Below are 21,818 nucleotides of genomic sequence, written 5' to 3'. Positions count from 1 at the left end.
TGTGATCATCGTGACACTTTGTCAAACCATATTTAGCGTGTCTCAGCGTATGGACACTTGGAGCACTAGTTGACACTGTCATTTACTTTATGTTGCTCAAATGTTTTCAGTTTAAACACAGCACCAGTTATGTATTTTATTTATGCTGAGCAAACTGTGTTTCGAGAATTTATTCTCATTGTCTAGTGCAGTATTTGCGTATGTATTTTTTGTGATGTTACACAAACAAACAATGTGAATGACAGTTTTCACATGTTTGTGTTTCCAGATAACTGATGAGGTATAGTACCTGATAACCTCAAAAAGACAACTACAGTGCAAGAGACACAGAATAACAAATATTCAAATGCCACACAAAATACTTAATTACACATTTGCACTTGACAATGAGAAAAAATCCTCGAAATGCGTCATGCTAAGCATGAAAAAAATGCAACGAGTGCAGTGTTCCATTATTTAAATAATGAATGGCAGCTGCAGGCTTTCAAAAACATTGATTATGACATATAAAAATGAATGAAACATTCCGACTTCCCAAACAGTTATCACGTCCATTTATATCAGCAGTTTTTACTAGATAATAAACAAGTCCTTGACAAGTCTTTTGATGCTTGTTATGTATATATATCATACATAAAGTGCAAGGGGGTTCCTATATGTAACTTTTACAGCTTAAAACGTTATTTCCATCGCTTTACATTTTCTCGCACTTTATGCTTTTGTTTTACGTCCCTTGAAAAGTGTGAAAGCGGGCTTTCACTCTACTTACTCAATACGTGTGCCATTTTTTGTCTACATTTTGGTAATATAATGAGACATAAAATAAAGAAAAAGAAATGGTTTTCATTAATTTCCAGACTGTTTTGTTTTCTATCTTCTTTCTTACAAACCATGTTGTCTATGGTATCACTGTTCATAATAATAATAATAATAATAATAATAATTGTAACAGCACATAATTTCTGAATTTGTGGTTATGGTAAGACCTGACAGCACAGCTGTTCTTTTTGTGAATACATATCGGGCTTCACTTCTGTACTGATGTGAGAATGTTACAATGTCTCTTTCTTCCAAAAGTATTGATTGCATCCCCACTGGCTCATTGACAAGATAGAGATTTAGATGATGGAATTAAATGTTACTTCCTCCCGTGTTTCAAAAATTGTCAAATTTAAGCAGAGAAATAGATTGTTGTAGTTGTAAGTTCATAGCTTTTTGTGTGTCCTTTGTACTACTGCCATTCGAGTGTAAATGTCACACAGCTGTTTGAGCAACTCTGATACTGTATCAAACACTTTGATGTATCAGGAAATCTGAGCCTGTTCAAATGAGACCTGCCCTCCAGTTCCAAATTATTCAAAATAAATCTGCACACGACCTCAACAGGCAGAGCATCACCTGTAAATGCAAGACAACCCCTATATACTCTATTAAACTACGTAAAAATGCTGACTTCAGTAGCCATAATTTAATACGTGAATATAAGAAGACCTTACATTTTTCGAAACATGTATTTGGGAAAAAGCCTTGTCTTTTAATCGGGTAAATACAGTACTTATCCTCCATGACTGGAGCTTCTGAGGATCCCTGCCAATTTTTATTAGCTAGTGTCTATTTCATCAGTTGTTTGAGATTAAATTTGGTATGTTGCTGTGCTCCCCTGGGTCCAAGAGGAAGTCATCCTACATAACTTCACACTGAGCGTTATACTCTTCACCACTTTTCAATGAGCTATTGATATGTTTCGGCCAAGTGGTCATACCTGTACTTGTATCTTGATGATCTTTGCATTTGGTATAGTTCCCATTGTGTAGCCTTGTTCCATCCTGACCCAAAACTCCATTTGGGTACCCAGCACTCAGACATTGTTCTAGTCAGGTTTTTTGGGACTCACTTTTCATAAAATGCTTACATGACTACTATATATTCATCAACTAGAGAGTATCTGCATCTGAATGCTTGATGCTCATTGCTTTCCTGCCCACACCTTTTGGCCACGCCGATCTCCTCCATAGTTAGTGACCCTTGGTCTTGTCTAGTTTGGACTATGGTTGCAAGGATTATGGCTCTGTGGCACCCTCAGCTTTTAAATTTCTGGACCCAGTCCATCATCCTGGAGAGTTACTAGCCACTTGTGCATCCTAGGCTAGTATTGTGGGCAGTCTCCTTGCCAATGCGGGGATATTTCTTCTTCACTTTCAGCAGTCCAAACTCTTGCCCACTTATGCAGTCACCACTGATAGTTTTAAAATCATTCAATGCCCCAAATTCTTTTTGCATACAAGGGACATTGGCCCCTAATCCATGCTTTCAGTTGGGATTACCAGTTGGAATGCACCTTGAGGCCCTCTGCTGCATCCTCTGCCTATCTCTCAGGAATGTATCAGCATATGCTTTAACATTTCCTGCATACCAGGAACAACATTCATTGCCAGTAACATTTGGAATTTTTACAGCAGAGCTTACAGCCATTAACAGAGCCCTATGTTCTATTAAACAGGCTTTCACTGACTTTGTTTTAATTAGTAGCAATTCTGTGAGCAGTCTCCAAACCATTGATAGATGTTACTCTCATCACTCTGTGATATCTGGATTCATGACCAGCTCTCTGACTTTAGTGTATTGCCTGCTCAGATGTCTTTCTCTGGATCCCAAGCCATGAGGATATCCCGGGAATAAACTGACCATCTACTTGGCTAAAGAAGCAATTACTCATCCAACATTCACCTTTCATTCCAGACACGGTTTTGTGGGTGAAAACAAGACCTTTCATCATTCTGAAATGATCATCATCCAGTGGAGTACTGTCCCCTCCAACAAATGCCACACATTTGAGGAGACTACTGTTGCATGGTACTCATCCTTCCATTTCTCCTGGAAAGAGTCCACCATCCTGTATCACCTCCAAATTGACCATACCAGATTAAACTATAGTTTTATTATATGTAACAAGCCATCACCTTTTTTGTGATTGTGGAGCCTTGCAGACAGCAACTAACATCTTGGTAGAATGGACCCTTCTTCTGGCTCTCCGTACTGAACATGGTCCTGTAGATTATCTACATTTAATGTTGGTGGATGACTAATTGACCATGAAAATGGTTCTCAATTTTCTCTGTGAAAGTGGTTTTTATTCTCAGATCCTTCATTGAGTTGGCAGGGGAATTTGATGTGCATGGGGTTTCTCTCCCCACAATGAGCCCTTGAAGCTCCCTCATCTGCTCTGATCCATGTATTGGTCTGACACATATGCTTTTACTTCCCTATAAATTATTGTTCAGCTATAACATCAATATTTTCCATCTGCAAAGTTCCACGTCCCTCTACACCGCACCTTATGATGCCATTGGAAGAGGATGGCACAACATTCCACTGGCCTGTCAGGGCCAGAAAGTGGAGCACTACTTTCTTGTTATGGCATCAACATTGCTTTCAGCACCAAAAATCTCCTACGTACTTGCATAATCTGATCAAATTTCTTGCAAAGGCCATTAATTCCAGATGAACTACCAATTGTCTGGGGGACTGATGACCTCACTGTTTATTCCCTTAACCAACCAACCAACTAACCTACCTATCTGTCGGAACAAAAGGTTAGGTTTTGGCTTTTTTTGTTGACAGTACTAGGATTGACATTGAATTTCCTAGATGTGCTGAGCAGCCTTTCCAATTCTCAGAGATGTTAAAACATTTCTGATCAGATTAATAATAATAATAATAATAATAATAATAATAATAATAATAATAATGTCCTTACATGTTATGATTTATGTTTACAGATGGTGCCACAGGAAGTGCCCAGGTCGAAGAACTAGAAGAAATTACCAGTGATGCTGCAAATACAGTTGCTCAAGACTCATCTGAGAGGACAAGCACTGAAAATCAACAGAACAGGGAAGAGCAAGACAGTGAGAATGCTTCGACAGATACAAATGCCAGGTGCTAATAAAAATATCATTTACTTACTGTACTAAATTTGATTCACAATATTTTAGAACATGCAGGCCTATACACAGTATTACTGTTACCTTGCTGTGCACACATTCACATTTAAGATATGAGGAACAGGTTCCTGTCAGTTTGGAACAAGAAGCAATATATTAGATTTTTCCTTCTTGTGAAAATTTAATTGATAATGCTTGTGGTATTTGCAGATGTTTTAATTTTGCTTTTGCATTTAGCACTGCTCATCCAAGAATTTATTGCACTGGCTTTTCGTCTCCCAGTGACTGCATGGTACAATGGTTATCACAGGGGACTCACATTTGCGGGTTCAAAGAGTTCTCTGGTATTCTAGAATAACATTTTCTGATACTTCCCTAAACCACTTAAGGTGAATACCAGTGTTGTGACTTCTGAAAGGTTACTGGCAATTTCCTGTGATTGCATTATGTCTTTAATGGCCTTTTTGTTGAAATTATGTCAAACCCTAGTCAATCTGATTTTCCTCTTCCATCCTGTATACAGCTTTTCAAGTAAAATGACACATTGCTTGAGACACTAGACTCAGATTCAGGAGGAACACCTTACAAATTCCTATTTGGTCATTCACAACTAGGTGTGCCATGGTTTCCTGGATTGAAAACGGTTAATCTAAGAATTGTTACTTTGAAAATGAGATTGATAGTTTTCTTCCCTGTCTTTCATATCAGAACTCCTACTCCAGACCTAATGACACATCTTTGCATAATGTTAAATTCTTGTCTTCCTTATTCTTCATATAACACACTAAGAAAATATGTTATTCAGTACTTAACTGCCCATTTCCCCCCATAGGTGGGAAACTCTTTGTAGAAGCCTCAAAATGGTTCTGTGAGGAGCCAGTATTGTAGGGTAACCTAAATATATAGCCTTGTTTTGCAGAATATTCTTTGACTTAGTCATATCTCTTAATCTGGTGGAAAAACTATTGTTGCACTTTCATTTAAATTCTATTAATGTGCCTGCTACACACATTCTTGCAGTAATTCTGCCAATTTTTCATTGTTTTATTTGTTGTTTCCTTAACATAACTTTTCTCTTTTGTCATTATATCCTAATTAGTTTTCATCCTTTTTGTTTTTTGTGTTTAGAAATTTTTGCCCGGTTTAATCAGTCAAAATAAACCTGACACTCATTCAACTTCAGTGTATAGGACTCCATGTTGAACCACCTTAAGTATGCTAGCACACTATTAGAATACCCACCATTGGTCATTGTAAGTTCATGGGACAAAATATTAATCATACCCATAAACAAGCCAACCACTTTCTTTGGAGTGCTGTAGGTGGTGTGGAACTGGAACCAGTGGTCATCCTTCACTGCTGGTGAAAGTCGTGGAAGTGAAGTGAAGTGTTGTGTAAGTGCCAGTGCCAGTGCCAGTTAGTTGTCCAGATCAATGTAGAAATGTGGACACTTCAGTCTTTGAGGAAGACGAGCTGTATTTACAAGGTTGTATGCACAACTTCCTGTTTTGACACACACTTGGGCAGCCTATTGTACCTCAATTGCCCCGACTAAATCAATAGATTTTTCATCCTGTGGACAATGTCTGGGATTACATGAACAGTGGTGAAACAGAGCAACCAACGTTTCCACTATTTGCTAGTACCAGCTGTGGCTTCAGCTGGATGTGGTATACTTGAAGACACTTGTAGACTTCCTTACTCACAGAACTGGGGTCATTATCAAAGCTAGATGTGATTTCTTCAGGCAATTAACAAATTCTATTCAGTGAATGTTGGTGCACATAATTGTTCGTCAAACTCAGTTTCATCCTTTCATGTAATTAATTCATTTGTTACTTTTTTATTTTATTGTTCTCATATGGATTTGTGTAACCAGGTCACGACTTGGTAGATTGCCTGTTAGAAATTAAGCACCCAGAAGACATAATCAGATGTCACTGTACCTTTGTACACATACATACCATCAGTGGGTATGTAAATTATCAGAAGAACAGCCACCAGAGACATTGTTGTTGTTCATCTGTAGAGGTTACAGGGCATAAAGTTACCTTCCATTAGGAATGTGCAATGCACTCAAAGACGGTGATATGATTTAAAAATGATAGAGTACAGCTATGAGTCATCCTTTCCTGAAAGGAAAGGATGACTTGGAAGGTTACAAGGCACGACATGGTGTATAAAGGGCATGAACAGCATCAGACATTGAGTGATCACTGTGAAGGACACGGAGATGCTGAATATTTGTATGAGACAGTGTATCATCACCAGAAAGAGTTGGAACGGGTGGTCAAATCGTGCTACATCCAGATTTTCAAGGCATTATGATGTGACAGTGGCAGTGTGAGGGCAGGCATAATAGTTGTCAAGTTTCCAGCCAACTGCAATCACTGTATTTCCCCAATCACATCTTAATCCACTCACATCTGCACTGACATGCGAAAAAGTCACTGACTCCGTGCAGTATTCTACATTATCTCGCTTTTTCTGGTAGAACACCAGCTAGGCTACAGAATTAACATCCCATGTGAAGGCTGCCATTAACACACACAAACACAGATAGCTGCATTTTAGTGGTGCCAGACGGGGGAACATGCACTGCTGATAAATGGCATCACATTTTGTTCATCAATGAATTGTGCTTTTTCACTATCCTTGATGACTGTCGTTGGTGATTGTTGGAGACCTGAGGAGATATTCCAGTGAGTTACTTCTGGCATCATGGTGTGGGAATGATTGGGTATGACTTCATGGTGCAGATGGTAATGGTTGAAGTAACTGTGACAGCACAATAGTATGTTGTATAACATACTGGTTTCTCAAGTATTACCTCTCATGTGACATCTCTTTTTCAATAGGATGATGCTTGTCCACACATGGCACATGCCTCTATGAATTTTCTGCATGATGTTGAAGTACTCTTGTGAAGGCTATCAAAAACCAGGTAAAACATTTGTGGGCCAGCTTGCCTGAGGAGAGGATACAAAGGCTAAGTGGCACCATTCTCAACTGAGTCAATCTGTGTATCCAGGCCAGAAGGGATGAAATGCCAGACTGAAAAGGGGTTCATACTGCTAAGGTCTTTGTAAATTTGATTTTACTCGATGTTAACAAATTTATCTTCTTCAGAAACGCTTTCCTTGCCATTGCCAGTCTACATTTTACACTCCTGGAAATTGAAATAAGAACATCGTGAATTCATTGTCCCAGGAAGGGGAAACTTTATTGACACATTCCTGGGGTCAGATACATCACATGATCACACTGACAGAACCACAGGCACATAGACACAGGCAACAGAGCATGCACAATGTCGGCACTAGTACAGTGTATATCCACCTTTCGCAGCAATGCAGGCTGCTATTCTCCCATGGAGACGATCGTAGAGATGCTGGATGTAGTCCTGTGGAACGGCTTGCTATGCCATTTCCACCTGGCGCCTCAGTTGGACCAGCGTTCGTGCTGGACGTGCAGACCGCGTGAGACGACACTTCATCCAGTCCCAAACATGCTCAATGGGGGACAGATCCGGAGATCTTGCTGGCCAGGGTAGATGAGTTACACATTCTAGAGCACGTTGGGTGGCACGGGATACATGCGGACGTGCATTGTCATGTTGGAACAGCAAGTTCCCTTGCCGGTCTAGGAATGGTAGAACGATGGGTTCGATGACGGTTTGGATGTACCGTGCACTATTCAGTGTCCCCTCGACGATCACCAGAGGTGTACGGCCAGTATAGGAGATCGCTCCCCACACCATGATGCCGGGTGTTGGCTCTGTGTGCCTCGGTCGTATGCAGTCCTGATTGTGGCGCTCACCTGCACGGCGCCAAACACGCATACGACCATCATTGGCACCAAGGCAGAAGCGACTCTCATCGCTGAAGACAACACGTCTCCATTCGTCCCTCCATTCACGCCTGTCGTGACACCACTGGAGGCGGGCTGCACGATGTTGGGGCGTGAGCGGAGGACGGCCTAACGATGTGCGGGACCGTAGCCCAGCTTCATGGAGACGGTTGCGAATGGTCCTCGCCGATACCCCAGGAGCAACAGTGTCCCTAATTTGCTGGGAAGTGGCGGTGCAGTCCCCTACGGCACTGCGTAGGATCCTACGGTCTTGGCGTGCATTCGTGCGTCGCTGCGGTCCAGTCCCAGGTCGACGGGCACTTGCACCTTCCGCCGACCACTGGCGACAACATCGATGTACTGTGGAGACCTCACGCCCCACGTGTTGAGCAATTCGGCAGTACGTCCACCCGGTCTCCCGCATGCCCACTATACGCCCTCGCTCAAAGTCCGTCAACTGCACATACGGTTCACGCCCACGCTGTCGCGGCATGCTACCAGTGTTAAAGACTGCGGTGGAGCTCCGTATACCACGGCAAACTGGCTGACACTGACGGCGGCGGTGCACAAATGCTGCGCAGCTAGCGCCATTCGACGGCCAACACCGCGGTTCCTGGTGTGTCCGCTGTGCCGTGCGTATGATCATTGCTTGTACAGACCTCTCGCAGTGTCCGGAGCAAGTATGGTGGGTCTGACACACCGGTGTCAATGTGTTCTTTTTTCCATTTCCAGGAGTGTATATCTTCTCTACTTCGACCATCATCAGTTATTTTGCTCCCCAAATAGCAAAACTCCTTTACTACTTTAAGTGTCTCATTTCCTAACCTAATACCCTCAGCATCACCTGATTTAATTCAACTACATTCCATTATCCTTATTTTGCTTTTGTTGATGTTCATCTTGTATCCTCCTTTCAAGACACTGTCCATTCCGTTCAACTGCTCTTCCAAGTCCTTTGCTGTCTCTGACAGAATTACAATGTCATCAGTGAACCTCAAAGTTTTTATTTCTTTTCCATGGATTTTAATACCTACTCCGAATTTTTCTTTTGTTTCCTTTACTGCTTGCTCAATATACAGATTAAATAACATCGGGGAGAGGCTACAACCCTGTCTCACTCCCTTCCCAACCACTGCTTCCCTTTCATGCCCCTCGATTCTTATAACTGCCATCTGGTTTCTGTACAAATTGTAAATAGCCTTTCGCTCCCTGTATTATACCCCTGCCACCTTCAGAATTTCAGAGAGTATTCCAGTCAACATTGTCAAAAGCTTTCTCTAAGTCTACAAATGCTAGAAATGTAGGTTTGCCTTTCCTTAATCTTTCTTCTAAGATAAGGCATAAGGTCAGTATTGCCTCACGTGTTCCAACATTTCTACGGAATCCAAACTGATCTTCACCGAGGTCGGCTTCTACCAGTTTTTCCATTCATCTGTAAAGAATTCATGTTAGTAATGTACAACTGTGACTTGTTAAACTGATAGTTCGGTAATTTTCACATCTGTCAACTCCTGCTTTCTTTGGGATTGGAATTATTAGAGTCTTCTTGAAGTCTGAGGGTATTTCACCTGTCTCATACATCTTGCTCACCCAATGGTAGAGTTTTGTCAGGACTGGCTCTCCCAAGGCCATCAGTAGTGCTAATGGAATGTTGTCTACTCCCGGAGCCTTGTTTTGACTCGGGTCTTTCAGTGCTCTGTCCAATTCTTCACATAGTATGATATCTCCCATTTCATCTACACCCCCTTCCATTTCCATAATATTGTCCTCAAGTACATCACCCTTGTATAGACCCTCTATATACTCCTTCCACCTTTCTGCTCTCACTTCTTTACTTAGAACTGGGTTTTCATCTGAGCTCTTGATGTTCATACAAGTGGTTCTCTTTTCTCCAAAGGTCTCTTTAACTTTCCTGTAGGCAGTATCTATCTTACCCCCTAGTGAGATAAGCCTCTACAGCCTTACATTTGTCCTCTAGCCATCCCTGCTTAACCATTTTGCACTTCCTGTCGATGTCATTTTTGAGACGTCTGTACTCCTTTTTGCCCGCTCCATTTACTGCATTTTTATATTTTCTCCTTTCATCATTTAATTTCAATATTTCTTCTTTTACCAAAGGAGTTCTAAAAGCCCTTGTCTTATTACCTACTTGATCCTTTGCTGCCTTCACTACTTCATCTCTCAAAGCCACCCATTCTTCTTCTACTGTACTTCTTTTCCCCATTCCTGTCAATTGTTTCCTTATGCTCTCCCTGAAACTCTGTACAACCTCTGGTTCTTTCAGTTTATCCAGGTCCCATCTCCTTAAATTCCCACCTCTTTGCAGTTTCTTCAGTTTTATTCTACAGTTCATAAGAAATAGATTGTGGTCAGGGTCGACATCTGCCCCTGGAAATGTCTTAAAAATTTAAAACCTGGTTCCTAAATCTCTGTCTTACCATTATGTAATCTATCTGAAACCTGTCAGTATCTCCAGGCTTCTTCCATGTATACAACCTTCTTTCATGATTCTTGAACCAATTGTTAGCTATGATTAAGTTATGCTCTGTGCAAAACTCTACCAGGCAGCTTCGTCTTTCATTTCTTAGCCCCAATCCATATTCACCTACTTTGTTTCCTTCTCTCCCTTTTCTTAATCTCGAATTCCAGTCACCCATGACTATAAAATTTTCGTCTCCCTTCACTACCTGAATAATTTCTTTTATCTCATCATACATTTCATCAATTTCTTCATTTGCAGAGCTAGTTGGCATATAAACCTGTACTACTGTAGTAGGCATGGGCTGCATGTCTGTCTTGGCCACAATAATGCATTCACTATGCTGTTTGTAGTAGCTTACCTGCACTCCTATTTTTTTATTCATTATTAAACCCACTCTTGCATTACCCTTATTTGATTTTGTATTTATACCCCTGTATTCACCTGACCAAAAGTCTTGTTCCTCCTGCCACCGAACTTTACTAATTCCTGCTATATCTAACTTCCATTTCCCTTTTCAAATTTTCAAATCTACCTGCCCGGTTAAGGGATCTGACATTCTGATAAATAGTTTTGACAAGAAGAGAATAGAAGCTTTCGAAATGTGGTGCTACAGAAGAATGCTGAAGATTAGATGGGCAGATCACATAACTAATGATGTATTGAATAGAATTGGGGAGGAGAGGAGTTTGTGGCACAACTTGATAAGAAGAAGGGACCGGTTGGTAGGACATGTTCTGAGGCATCAAGGGATTACAAATTTAGCATTGGAGGGGAGCGTGGAGGGTGAAAATCGTAAAGGGAGACCAAGAGATAAATACACTAAGCAGATTCAGAAGGATGTGGGTTGCAGTAAGTACTGGGAGATGAAGTATCTTGCACAGGATAGGGTAGCATGAAGAGCTGCATCAAAGCAGTCTCAGGACTGAAGATAACAACAACAAAATCACATAAATAATTTCTCATACCAGCTGCACCCATGAAGTTACATTCCATATTCTCCTTCCCTTCTGGTTGCTTCACATTTTCAGCAGGCATTGTATATTGGAAATGTTCATAAGACTTTGTCCTAAAAACAGTTGTAACTGGACTTGGTTAGAAGAAAGAACTAACATGTGCAGCTTCAAATTTTTCAATTACAGCAAGTAAAAATGCAAGGAAATCAGATTATTTGTTCATAAACTCAACTGTAATAATTAATCTTTAACTCCTACTCTGAACATATGCTTTCAGGAGAGACGGTGCTGTTGATGACGCGATGGTCCTGAATTCTGATTATGGAGCAGAAGTTGAAGTTGAAGTAGAACCAAATTCTAGAGGAGGAGATGCTGCTAGTGCACTTCCTTCAACAGCAGAAACTCAACCTCAGTTTAGAGAAAATTCTGCCCAGTCTATACAGTTTGAAAATAGAGTAAGCTAAAAGTTCTTATTGTTAAAATTACTTAAAAAAAACTTACCTTCTTACTACTACATACAAAGGACATTCATTACTTTGGGAGACTGTAGAAGGCTCTACATAAAGTCTAGTACTGTTCACTTTTTGTGTGTGGTTGGGGGGGGGGGGGGGGGGTGCTTGTTTGTATCATGATGTAGTATATATAATTCATAGTACTAGTTTATAGTCAGTTGTAAACTAAATTTGTGTTTCCAGAATGAAATTTTCACTCTGCAACAGAGTGTGCACTGATATGAAACTTCCTGACTGACACAGAACATTGTGATGTTATGTCTTTGCATTCTGTTTGATAGTGACAAAGACTGTGAATTTTGTAGTTAATTGAAATAGAAATATTAGAAAGTATTAACAGGAAGGTACTCAGACATGACATCATACGTTTTATGATAACCTGATTAAAAAACTCTTGAGAATCATGTCCGCCAAATCATTTATGTATATAGAAAAATAATAGCAGTCTCACCACACTTCCCTGGGCACTCCTGATTATATCCTGGTCTCCGATGAACACATGCTGTTGAGGACAACATACTGGGTTCTATTACTTAAGAGGTCGTAGAGCCACTGACATATTTCTTTAAGTCTGCAGATGCATTTCAGAAATCTAGGAGTGTGGAATCTGCCTGTTGCCTTTAATCCGTAGTTTGCAGTACATCATATAAGAAAAGGGCAAGCTGAGTTTTGCATGTGCAATGCTCTCTAAATCTGTAATGATTCATGGACGTAAGCTTCTTGGTATCTAAAAAATGTATTATATCTGAACTTCAAGTATATTCAGGAGTTCTGCAGCAAACCAATATGGGTCCATTCTTCTAGCCTTTTTATACAGAGAAGTCACCTACATGTTTGGATATCCATGTGATTGTTTGTTTGAATGTGTGTACTTCCACAAGAGAAAGAGACGACTTGAAGGAAGACTAGTATAAATATTTCACTGTATGTGTTTCTGTATGCCAAATATCAGTCAGCTATAGGTGAGTGGTTCTCTTTCCTTTATTTTGTGTATAATTCCATTCAGGAATTTCTATTGTGGTTCCCTATAGAATTCAATTGGGTCTAATTAATTTGGCTCACACACAGACATACAGATATACTTTCTTTCCACACACTATTCATTAGTAGAACTGAGAGATACATCAATATACCCTATAAAAGATGTACTGTCTGCCACGCTCTTCAGTAATTCATGGAGAATAAGGTGAAAACTGCAGAAAGAGGCAGGATAATCTGATAGGTAATTCATTCATTACATTTGTGTAATATTAGGCAAATTTCAGAGAACACATCAGCAGTTTGATGTGGAAATGGCAATGCCAGATGGATAATAATAATTTCTATTTGGGAAATGATAGTATTACAAACATGTACAAAATCCATATCTGCAAATTCTGCCCTATTGTCATAGACGGTATATTTTTAGACAACAGATGTACATATGTCTACCATATGTCTACATATGTCTACCATTCATAAAAATATATTTCTATGTGTATTGCTTGGAACTATTAAACATCTAAACAAATGATTATGAACACAAAAAGAAAAGAAAAAAAACAAAAGTGACCTGTAAAACCAAGGAACCACAATATGGAGTTGTAGAGTAATTTCAACAAAAATTTACCTAATTGATGACTCAGATTTCGTTGTTAGCTGTGTCATGTGGAAAATGTGGTTTTTTTTATGTCCTCTGATTTTTGTAATTTTGAGTGGGGTAAATTGATGCTACAGTGTTTACTGTTGACACACTTGAGTAGAAGGTGTCAAAAATTCAGCTAAGTAAAAAAATCCATCCTTTTGTATGCTTGCTTATGTATGTAATTCGACTTCAGATTATTTCTTTGCTGAGATTGTGTATGTTAGGTAAGTCAACCTGTTTGTTTTTGTCCCATGATCTCTCATTCTCTGTGTTATGGCTTATTTGTATCATGATGTAGTATATATAATTCATAGTACTAGTTTATAGTCAGTTGTAAACTAAATTTGTGTTTCCAGAATGAAATTTTCACTCTGCAACAGTGTGTGCGCTGATATGAAACTTCCTGGCAGATTAAAACTGTTTGCCGGGCTGAGACTCCAACTCGGGATCTTTGCCTTTCGCGGGCAAGTGCTCTACCAACTGAGCTACTCAAGCGTGACTCGTGCCCCGTCCACACAGATTTACTTCTACCAGTACCTCGTCTCCTATCTTCCAAACTTCACGGAAGCTCTCCTGTGAACCTTGCAGAACTAGCACTCCTGAAAGAAAGGATATTGCGGAGACATGGCTTAGCCACAGCTTGGGGGCTGTTTCCAGAATGAAATTTTCCCTCTGCAGCAGTGTGTGTGTGTGTGTGTGTGTGTGTGTGTGTGCTGATATAAAACTTCCTGGCAGATTAAAACTGTGTGCCAGGCTGAGACTCGAACTCTGGTCTTTTGCCTTTCGTGGGCAAGTGCTCTACCAATTTGTGTTTTTTAAAAATGATAGCAAGAGATGGGGAGGATCATCATGTGCTCTATGTATATACTTGGAGGTTTCATTTAACATATTTAACAGGCTGTTCTGGCAGTCATTGAGAGAACAAGATACAAGAAGCTGCAGATTGTGGTGCATGTTGGAATGAACATTGCCTGGTGTCTTGTCTCTGAAGTCATATTTGGTTTATTCTAGTGAATGGCAGAGACTGTTGAGAAGATTGATCTTGCTCATGGAGGTTCAAGGAAGCTCACAATCTGCAGCATTTTTTCCTGAACTGAATAGGGTCCTCAGTTCTGAGCTAACCAGGCAACTTTAACCGGAGACTTTGAATGTTACAGCCTGACTTCTTATGCTTGCAGCATATGAATGAGAGCTAGAGTCTCTGACTAAATGAGTCGGGGGTGCACTACGCATCAGAGGTTGCTATCCCAATGGCTGGATGTGTATGGAAAGCACATAAGGGTTTATACAACTTGTAACTATAGGAGGTACCAAAGAATTATTTTAATACCCAGAGAAATGCTGCTGTCCCCACTTCCAATGAAACAATTTAAATCCTAGTAAAGTACTGCTGAAACCTTTTCAAGTGTCAGAGTTTGAAGCAATTCTAAAACGTTAGGGGCTCATGTAATACTAGATCCAGAAAGCTGGCTAAACACATAAATTGACAGTAAGGACATTATTAAGGTAAAAATCAGTGTATATTGAAAGTAAGTTTGAGATGGGGATGGTGTATTTGTTGCAGCAGACACTCAATTCCACAGGCAAATTGATGATCTGTGTAAGATTATTTGGGCAAGTATTAGTATGAAGTGTGTGCAGAAACTTAACTATGTCCTTCTACTGACAAGACTCATCACCAGATGTAAAGGAAAACTGAGTTAACCTGAGCTTATTAGTACTTACATTTCTGGCTTCAATCATCCATTGATTGATTGGGAAAATTACAGTTTAGTAAGTGGTGAGTGTAACAGGACATCCTCTGAAATAACTGAAAACTACTTGGAACAACTTGTTCAAAAGCCCTCATATGCTGGAAATATATTAGCTCCGTTGTTAACAAAAAACCTAAATTCTGTGGATTTTTGTATGCTTTAAATGGGGTATCAGTGACCATGAAGCTGTTCTAACAGAGATTATTGAAGTACAAAGGCAAATAGACCAAGTAGAAAGGTATACATGTTCAGTAAATTAGATTCAGGAAGTAGTGTCATTCCTTAAAAAAAGAAGTCAAAACATTTTCCACCGGTCAGCAGCATGTGAAAGAACTTTCGTTGACATTTAAAAGAATAGGTGACCAAACATTGGATTGATAGGTACCTAGTAGAGCAGTTTGTGACTGGAGGAACCTCCCATGGTATACAATTTGTGTGAAGAAACTAAAGAAACAGTCAGCACTGCACAACAGTTTTAAAATGAAGCATAGGGCTATAGGTAGATGCTGAATGAAAAGTGGTTGACTGTCAAAAGGGTAATGTGTGATGCTGTCAATAGCTACCGTAGCAGAATTTACCTAAAGATGTCTCGCAAAACCCAAAGAAGTACTTGTCGGCCTGGGCCCTGTACTGCAAAGATCAGTTGAAGTTCCAAAGAAGTAGTGCACACCAAGGGTTCATTTAATCAGTCGAAGGAGCAATCCCCCTCACCAGAAAAAATGGTTTTTATGAACAGAACTCACATCTTCCACTGCCACACACAGACATAACAATTCAGTATCACTTTGAAGAAAGGTGGAACATTTAATGTATGCTGACTAGTAGCAGTTGTATCCAGGACCATTTGTCATGAAACTCAGAACTCTTGTGCCATACACTGCAAAGATAATGTGAATCTCCCCCTAGCTCAGATTCTGGGTATGCTTTTGTATAGGAGAGTACACTTTCCATGGTTCCCCATTAAGAGTGCAAGATACAAAACTGTATGAGATATTATTGCTACAGTTTTTAATGTTTAAAATAATTTACAGGGTACAGCTGAACTTGACAGTGACGATTCAGATGATTCTGAACCTTCAGATACTGACGTCAACCACATGGATGATGATGAAGAAGGTATGTAAATGCATTCTTTATATGTCAGTTAACCTTAAAATCCTAATGAAACTGCATGCCCCTAATAAAGAGCATCTTTATCTTCATAGATCTCCAGAAATTCTCTCTCCTAGTTGACGTACATTTTTCCCCATTGGTAATGATGATTCCTTTTTTTTCCTTTCATTATTTTATAAAAACATTACTAACCTGGCTGACTATAACTGAGGCGCACCTGAGAGCACACAGCACATAAACAAGAGTAAAAATGTTGCTGAATTTTTGGGCAGTGTCAGTCTACAGTATGTTTACAAACACAAACAACATGCACATGGGTACAGTGTGGTACAGTGCAATTGGTTGAGGCACTATAGCCTTGTTCTGTTTGTTTCTGTGTGTATTTTGGGGGTGGGAGGTGGGAGGGGAGAGGCGATTAAGTTCATTCTATCCAGGACTTACGAGTATCATTTATTATTATTCATGCAATTATTACTTACTCACCAGAGGTCTGCATTATAGCTGGAAAACAGTTGTATGCTCATGCTTCTCTGCTAGAAGCTGGACCGTGTTAATATTATTTTCTCTAAGGATAGGAATAGAGTAAAATCCATGAGGTTTGTAACTAATTGAGAGTGTTACAATAAAAACACCCTTACACTGTCAATTATTCTGAAAAATTTACATGTGCTTGTGCTTCTGCATTTCTGCTGAACCTCAGATTTATAAGTAGCTCATTGTCTTGTAGATAGTAGGAAAAGGAAGTATGTGTAATCTGCTTCACCAATGAGACCAAAACCTTAAAATGCCCATTTATGATTGGGTAAGGGAGGAATTATTTTGTCTAATAATCCAGAATGATCTTGGAGACAAGTAAACCAGAATAAGAAAGGAAACAACTACTATGCTAAGGCAGGAGAAATGGAAGTATTACAAGTAACTAATAAAAGAAGCAGAAGAGTATTTTATTCATCACATGACAAGACAAATATACCAAAAAATTAAGGGAATCAACACAAAAATATAAAAAGTGAGAAACATTTATTACAGAAACCCAAGGAAAAATCGTCTCGAGTGAAACTAAAGTAGAACAGCATTGGGCAGACTGCTTCGCTAATTTACTATACTGTGAAGACCCCATTGAACCTCTTTTATGTGACGTGCCACACACAGTAGACATCAAAGTAGAGCCACCCAGTGAAGGAGAAATATAGGCAATAATAAAAATTTTAAAAATAATAAAACTTTAGGTGGTGGTAAAGATAGGGGTGAAATAATAAAGAATGGAGGGCCAGAATTGGTGAAAAGAATCGTGAAATTGATGAGGAAAGTATGGGTATATGAGAAAATGAACTACGACTGAAAACTGCCATAGTCTGCCCCATTTTAGAGAAGAATGACCCTCTGGATTGTAATAATTATAGAGGAATTTCACTCCTTAATGTAACCTACAAAATCCCATCACAGTGTCTACTCCAGAGAATGATACCACTAGCCAAAGAAATCATAGATGACTATCAGTGTGGTTTCAGAAGAGACAGGTCAACTAGTGATCACCTCTTTATTCTCTCACAGTTAACTGAGAAAGGATGGGAACATAATGTCGACATCCACATGGTATTTGTTAACTTCGAAAAAGCTTATGACAGCATGTACAGGAGCACAGTAACCAGGGTTCTCAAAGAGTTTGTGTCCTGTAAAGTTAATATGCCTAGTATGCTAGCTGCGGTGACAGAGAGGTTCTGGGCGCTTCAGTCTGGAACCGTGTGACTGCTATGGTCGCAGGTTCGAATCCTGCCTTGAGCATGGATGTGTATGATGTCCTTAGGTTAGTTAGGTTTATTTAGCTCTAAGTTCTAGGGGACTGATGACCTCAGATGTTTTGTCCCATAGTGCTCACAGCCATTTGAACCATTTGAATGCCTAGTACAGGTGTGCTTGGAGGAAACCTATTGCAAAATAAAGACCAACACAGGAGTGTCAAACAAGTTTGAAGTCAGAACAGGCCTTAGACAATGAGGTGCTTTATCTCCAATATTTTTCAATCTGGTTTTAGAAACGGTAGATAGAGAGCACCAAAAAGTAAACCTAGTTGAAGTAAAGATGGGTAGGAATAAAATACATAGTCTTGCATATGCGGACAGTGTTGTCCTAATAAGTGGAAACAAAGAAGACCTACAACTCGTGACAAGTTCCTACAGAAACATTGCAAGGAAAGTAGGATTTGGAATTAATGAGAAGAAAACAGAGTACGTGGCCATGAGCAAGGCACCCAATTATGGTAGCCCACTGACAATTGATGATCTCACTTTTAGGAGAGTAGACGCTTACAAATATTTGGGAAGCATCATCAATGAACAGAATAAAAGGGAAATTGAAATTAAAGAGAGGATAGCAGCAGCAAATAAAGCTTATTTTAGCCTAAGAGATGTGTTATCTAGTACAGCTGTTTCCAGCAACTTTAAACTTAGGCTATAACACAGTGTAATTCTGACAGTAGCTCTATATGGATCAGAAAGCTTCACATTTAGAAAACCAGATGAACAAAAATTAGGTTTTTGAAAGGAAAATATTAAGGAAAATTTTGGGGCCCAAGAGAGACTCAGAAAAACAGGAGTGCAGAATACTTAAAAACTAGGAACTGAAGGAGCTATATCAACATGCTGATACTAGTCAAAGGATGAAGAATAGGAGACTGATGTGGGCTGGACATCTAATTGAGATGCAGGAGGAATGACTACCTAAAGTAGCATTCTCTGGAGCAATAGAGGGCAGAAGGAAGCTTGCAAGGCCACGAACCAGATGGAAGGATAACATCAATGAGGACGCGGTGGCAATCTGAAAGACGCAAGTGGCAGTTGAAGAAGAAGAAGAAGAAGAAGAAGAAGAAGAATCCAGAATGAAACTTCCTAGCAAGTTAAAACGGTGTCCCTGACCGAGACTTGAACTCGGGTCCTTTGCTTTGCCTGCAAAAGGCAAAGGTCTCGAGTTCAACTCTCGATCCGGCACACAGATTTAATCTGTCAGGAAGTTTCTTGTCTAATTATTTTTGCATATTACACAATTAATTTTTATCACTGCATATGAGGTTCATTTCAAGAAGGTAGAGTGATTTTGCATTATCATTGTTCTGTCTTTTAATACAGGAGAAATGAATCTCTGACAGACTGAAAACTCTGTGCTAATCTAAAAGATGAATCTCTCTAGCTTCTATAGACACTTCAGTGCAAAGTGAGGTACCCAAGCGACTTCATAGACTGTTTTCAATTCAACTTTCCATACATCTTTTTGTATTCCACCTGGAAGGCGGTGCATGGGTAGGAGCAGGAAAAGGTGAAAATCTCTTGGTACTGCTGTGTGAATTAAAATAATCTTTACTTTAGCAACAAGAGTAATACATAACTTTTCCCTGAGGTGCAAAACTGAAGCGAAGTGTCCCGGCTGTCTGCTCCTGATCAAATGGGCAGAATCTGGATGGAGCTCATTTAACTCTCGCGCTCCGGCTAGAGTGCGCTGTCATCAGTCTCTCATAGTGCCAACTTATGAAACTATGCCATGGCATTGTTGTTGTTGTCGATATCACACATCTCATACAGAGGCACAGGAATAGTACACCTGCAGGAAAGATACTTTGATGATCATTAACACAGTTATATTCCCAATTAACTTTTAAAATCTAGTGGTCAACTCTTGAGTTAAATGAGAATTATGCATTGAAAGATGATTCAAAATCAGGTGTTAAAGTTTCACACACAGTACTTTCTTGAATGAGTTAGCCACACACACTTTATGGCTTCTGTCTACCACTACACTCTTCTTGCCTTGAGCATTAACAAATACTCCTTCCTTGCAAAGGAACAACATTAAGAATCTTATAGTGAATATCAAAGCAAGAAATTTATTAATAGAAAGTGGCTTTTTACACTTCTGCTGTATTTTATTGTATAAAATACTAAAAATAGCAGAAGTGAAAAAATGTCACCACCTTAATATTAACAATGCTTCTGTCAGTGCTCACAGGTGACTAGGAGATAGTACCCCCAAATTAAATAGTTTGAGTAATGTCAGTTATGAATTAATCAGTTAAAGTGAGTCAGCATTGTAGGTATCCACTACCAAATCATTATACTGCAGGGCATAAGTGAAAACGATGTGCATAGGTTTAATTTAAATTTAAGTGGTACACTTAAGGCAGGGCTGGCTAGAAATTCTGCATGCGTGCGGTACTCCTGCACATGTAGTGCATGTTTCTACGCACAGATGTCGCTTTATTCACTTGCTGGGATACTCTGTACTGGCGCATTCTAGTGCTCTTTCCACAGCTTGCAAGCCCACCATGGGAAGGTATTTCGCGTATTAAAAATTTAAAATACTGCCACAGTCTACTCATTGAGACGTCTGCTTTTATGTTAACAGTTTAACCCAGTAAAACAAGTAATGCAGTTAACAACCGTGGGTTCTTATTAAGGCAGTTTGACTGACGGCATGTAAATACACGTAATGTTTTTATCTAGTATTTAAGAAAGAGAGCACTTAGTGACATCCAACGAACATTATTCACGATTTCAAATAACATTAAACTAATGCAAGGTTTCCTATTACTAATTCTAGGTGCCCTCAGTTTCACCCGCATAATTTCTGTCTCACTGACCTCTGAACATAATGATAACCGCAGACTTCTCAATGATCACCTGTTACTTCAATACCATTATTGCTATATCTTTCATCAGTTCCATCTGAAATCTGCATAATAACCGACAATTAGATGAATGTAATGTTTTATCGACTTCAGCTGAGCGTAGCCCTTAACACATAAAACCTAAATCTAAGTATACATTGGAAGAATCGGTTTAATGACCAACTTTCCTGGTAATAATGTAACATGGAGCAGAATGAGGCAATAATGCATGGTTAGTAAACAATATTTTTTAATTATGAAAGGAATAAATCCAAACACATTTATAACTGATCATGAGAAATGATAATTGACTTGATGTTTCTCATCCATTTTCTTAAGGACATTTAATTTTGTTTGCCGTTTTTCACTGCTGAGTACACTACACTCATCTTTGTGATATGTATTGTAGTGTCTTCCAATTGAAAACTTACGCTGGCCACCTATTATTCAGCAGCACAGCAAACACTGTGAGTTTTCACCAACGGCTACAAAAAAAAATTGCTGTTCCCTGTCATTTTTAAAGGACTGAGAACATAGAGCTCCCGTCCTTTTCTTTTTCACAGCACCTGCCATTTCTCAGTACTTCTGTGTTACGGTTACCAGTGGTAAACGAGGCTGGGTATGTTGCGCTCTTGCTTGTACCACATAAACAGGGAAGTGGAGCCGCCGCCGTTCATTTAGGACACATGTCTAATAACAGATGTCGCTGTCGCACACGTGCTCACATGTGCAGCACTTCTGCATGTCCACACACTGTGCAGCATTTGGCCGGCCCTGACTTAAGGTGTAATATCATAGCACACACTGACAAATATATTATCCAGGAGGTGCCATGACATTTGCTGCAGCAAGTTCACATAGAATGTAGTTGTTTGCCGTAATGCCATGCATCATGTCGCTGCACAGCTTGTGTGTTCATGATGCCCTCAG

General features: G+C 39.6%; 1 protein-coding gene across 3 annotated transcripts in view; it reads left to right on the top strand.

The window, feature by feature from the left end:
* Positions 1-21,818, top strand: part of LOC126299422 (E3 ubiquitin-protein ligase HUWE1) — a 378,230-nt gene that overhangs the window by 236,628 nt on the left and 119,784 nt on the right. For all 3 annotated transcript variants that reach the window (XM_049991320.1, XM_049991321.1, XM_049991322.1), the window contains exons 34-36: positions 3,780-3,939; positions 11,506-11,683; positions 16,150-16,234. In XM_049991320.1, coding sequence (XP_049847277.1) covers positions 3,780-3,939; positions 11,506-11,683; positions 16,150-16,234 — 423 coding nt within the window. The remainder of the gene's footprint in view (positions 1-3,779; positions 3,940-11,505; positions 11,684-16,149; positions 16,235-21,818) is intronic.

This window comes from Schistocerca gregaria, chromosome X (genome assembly GCF_023897955.1).
Source record: "Schistocerca gregaria isolate iqSchGreg1 chromosome X, iqSchGreg1.2, whole genome shotgun sequence".
NCBI classification, from domain to species: domain Eukaryota; kingdom Metazoa; phylum Arthropoda; class Insecta; order Orthoptera; family Acrididae; genus Schistocerca; species Schistocerca gregaria.
Note: the sequence above shows the minus strand (reverse complement) of the source record. Positions and strands in the feature narration are given on the sequence as shown.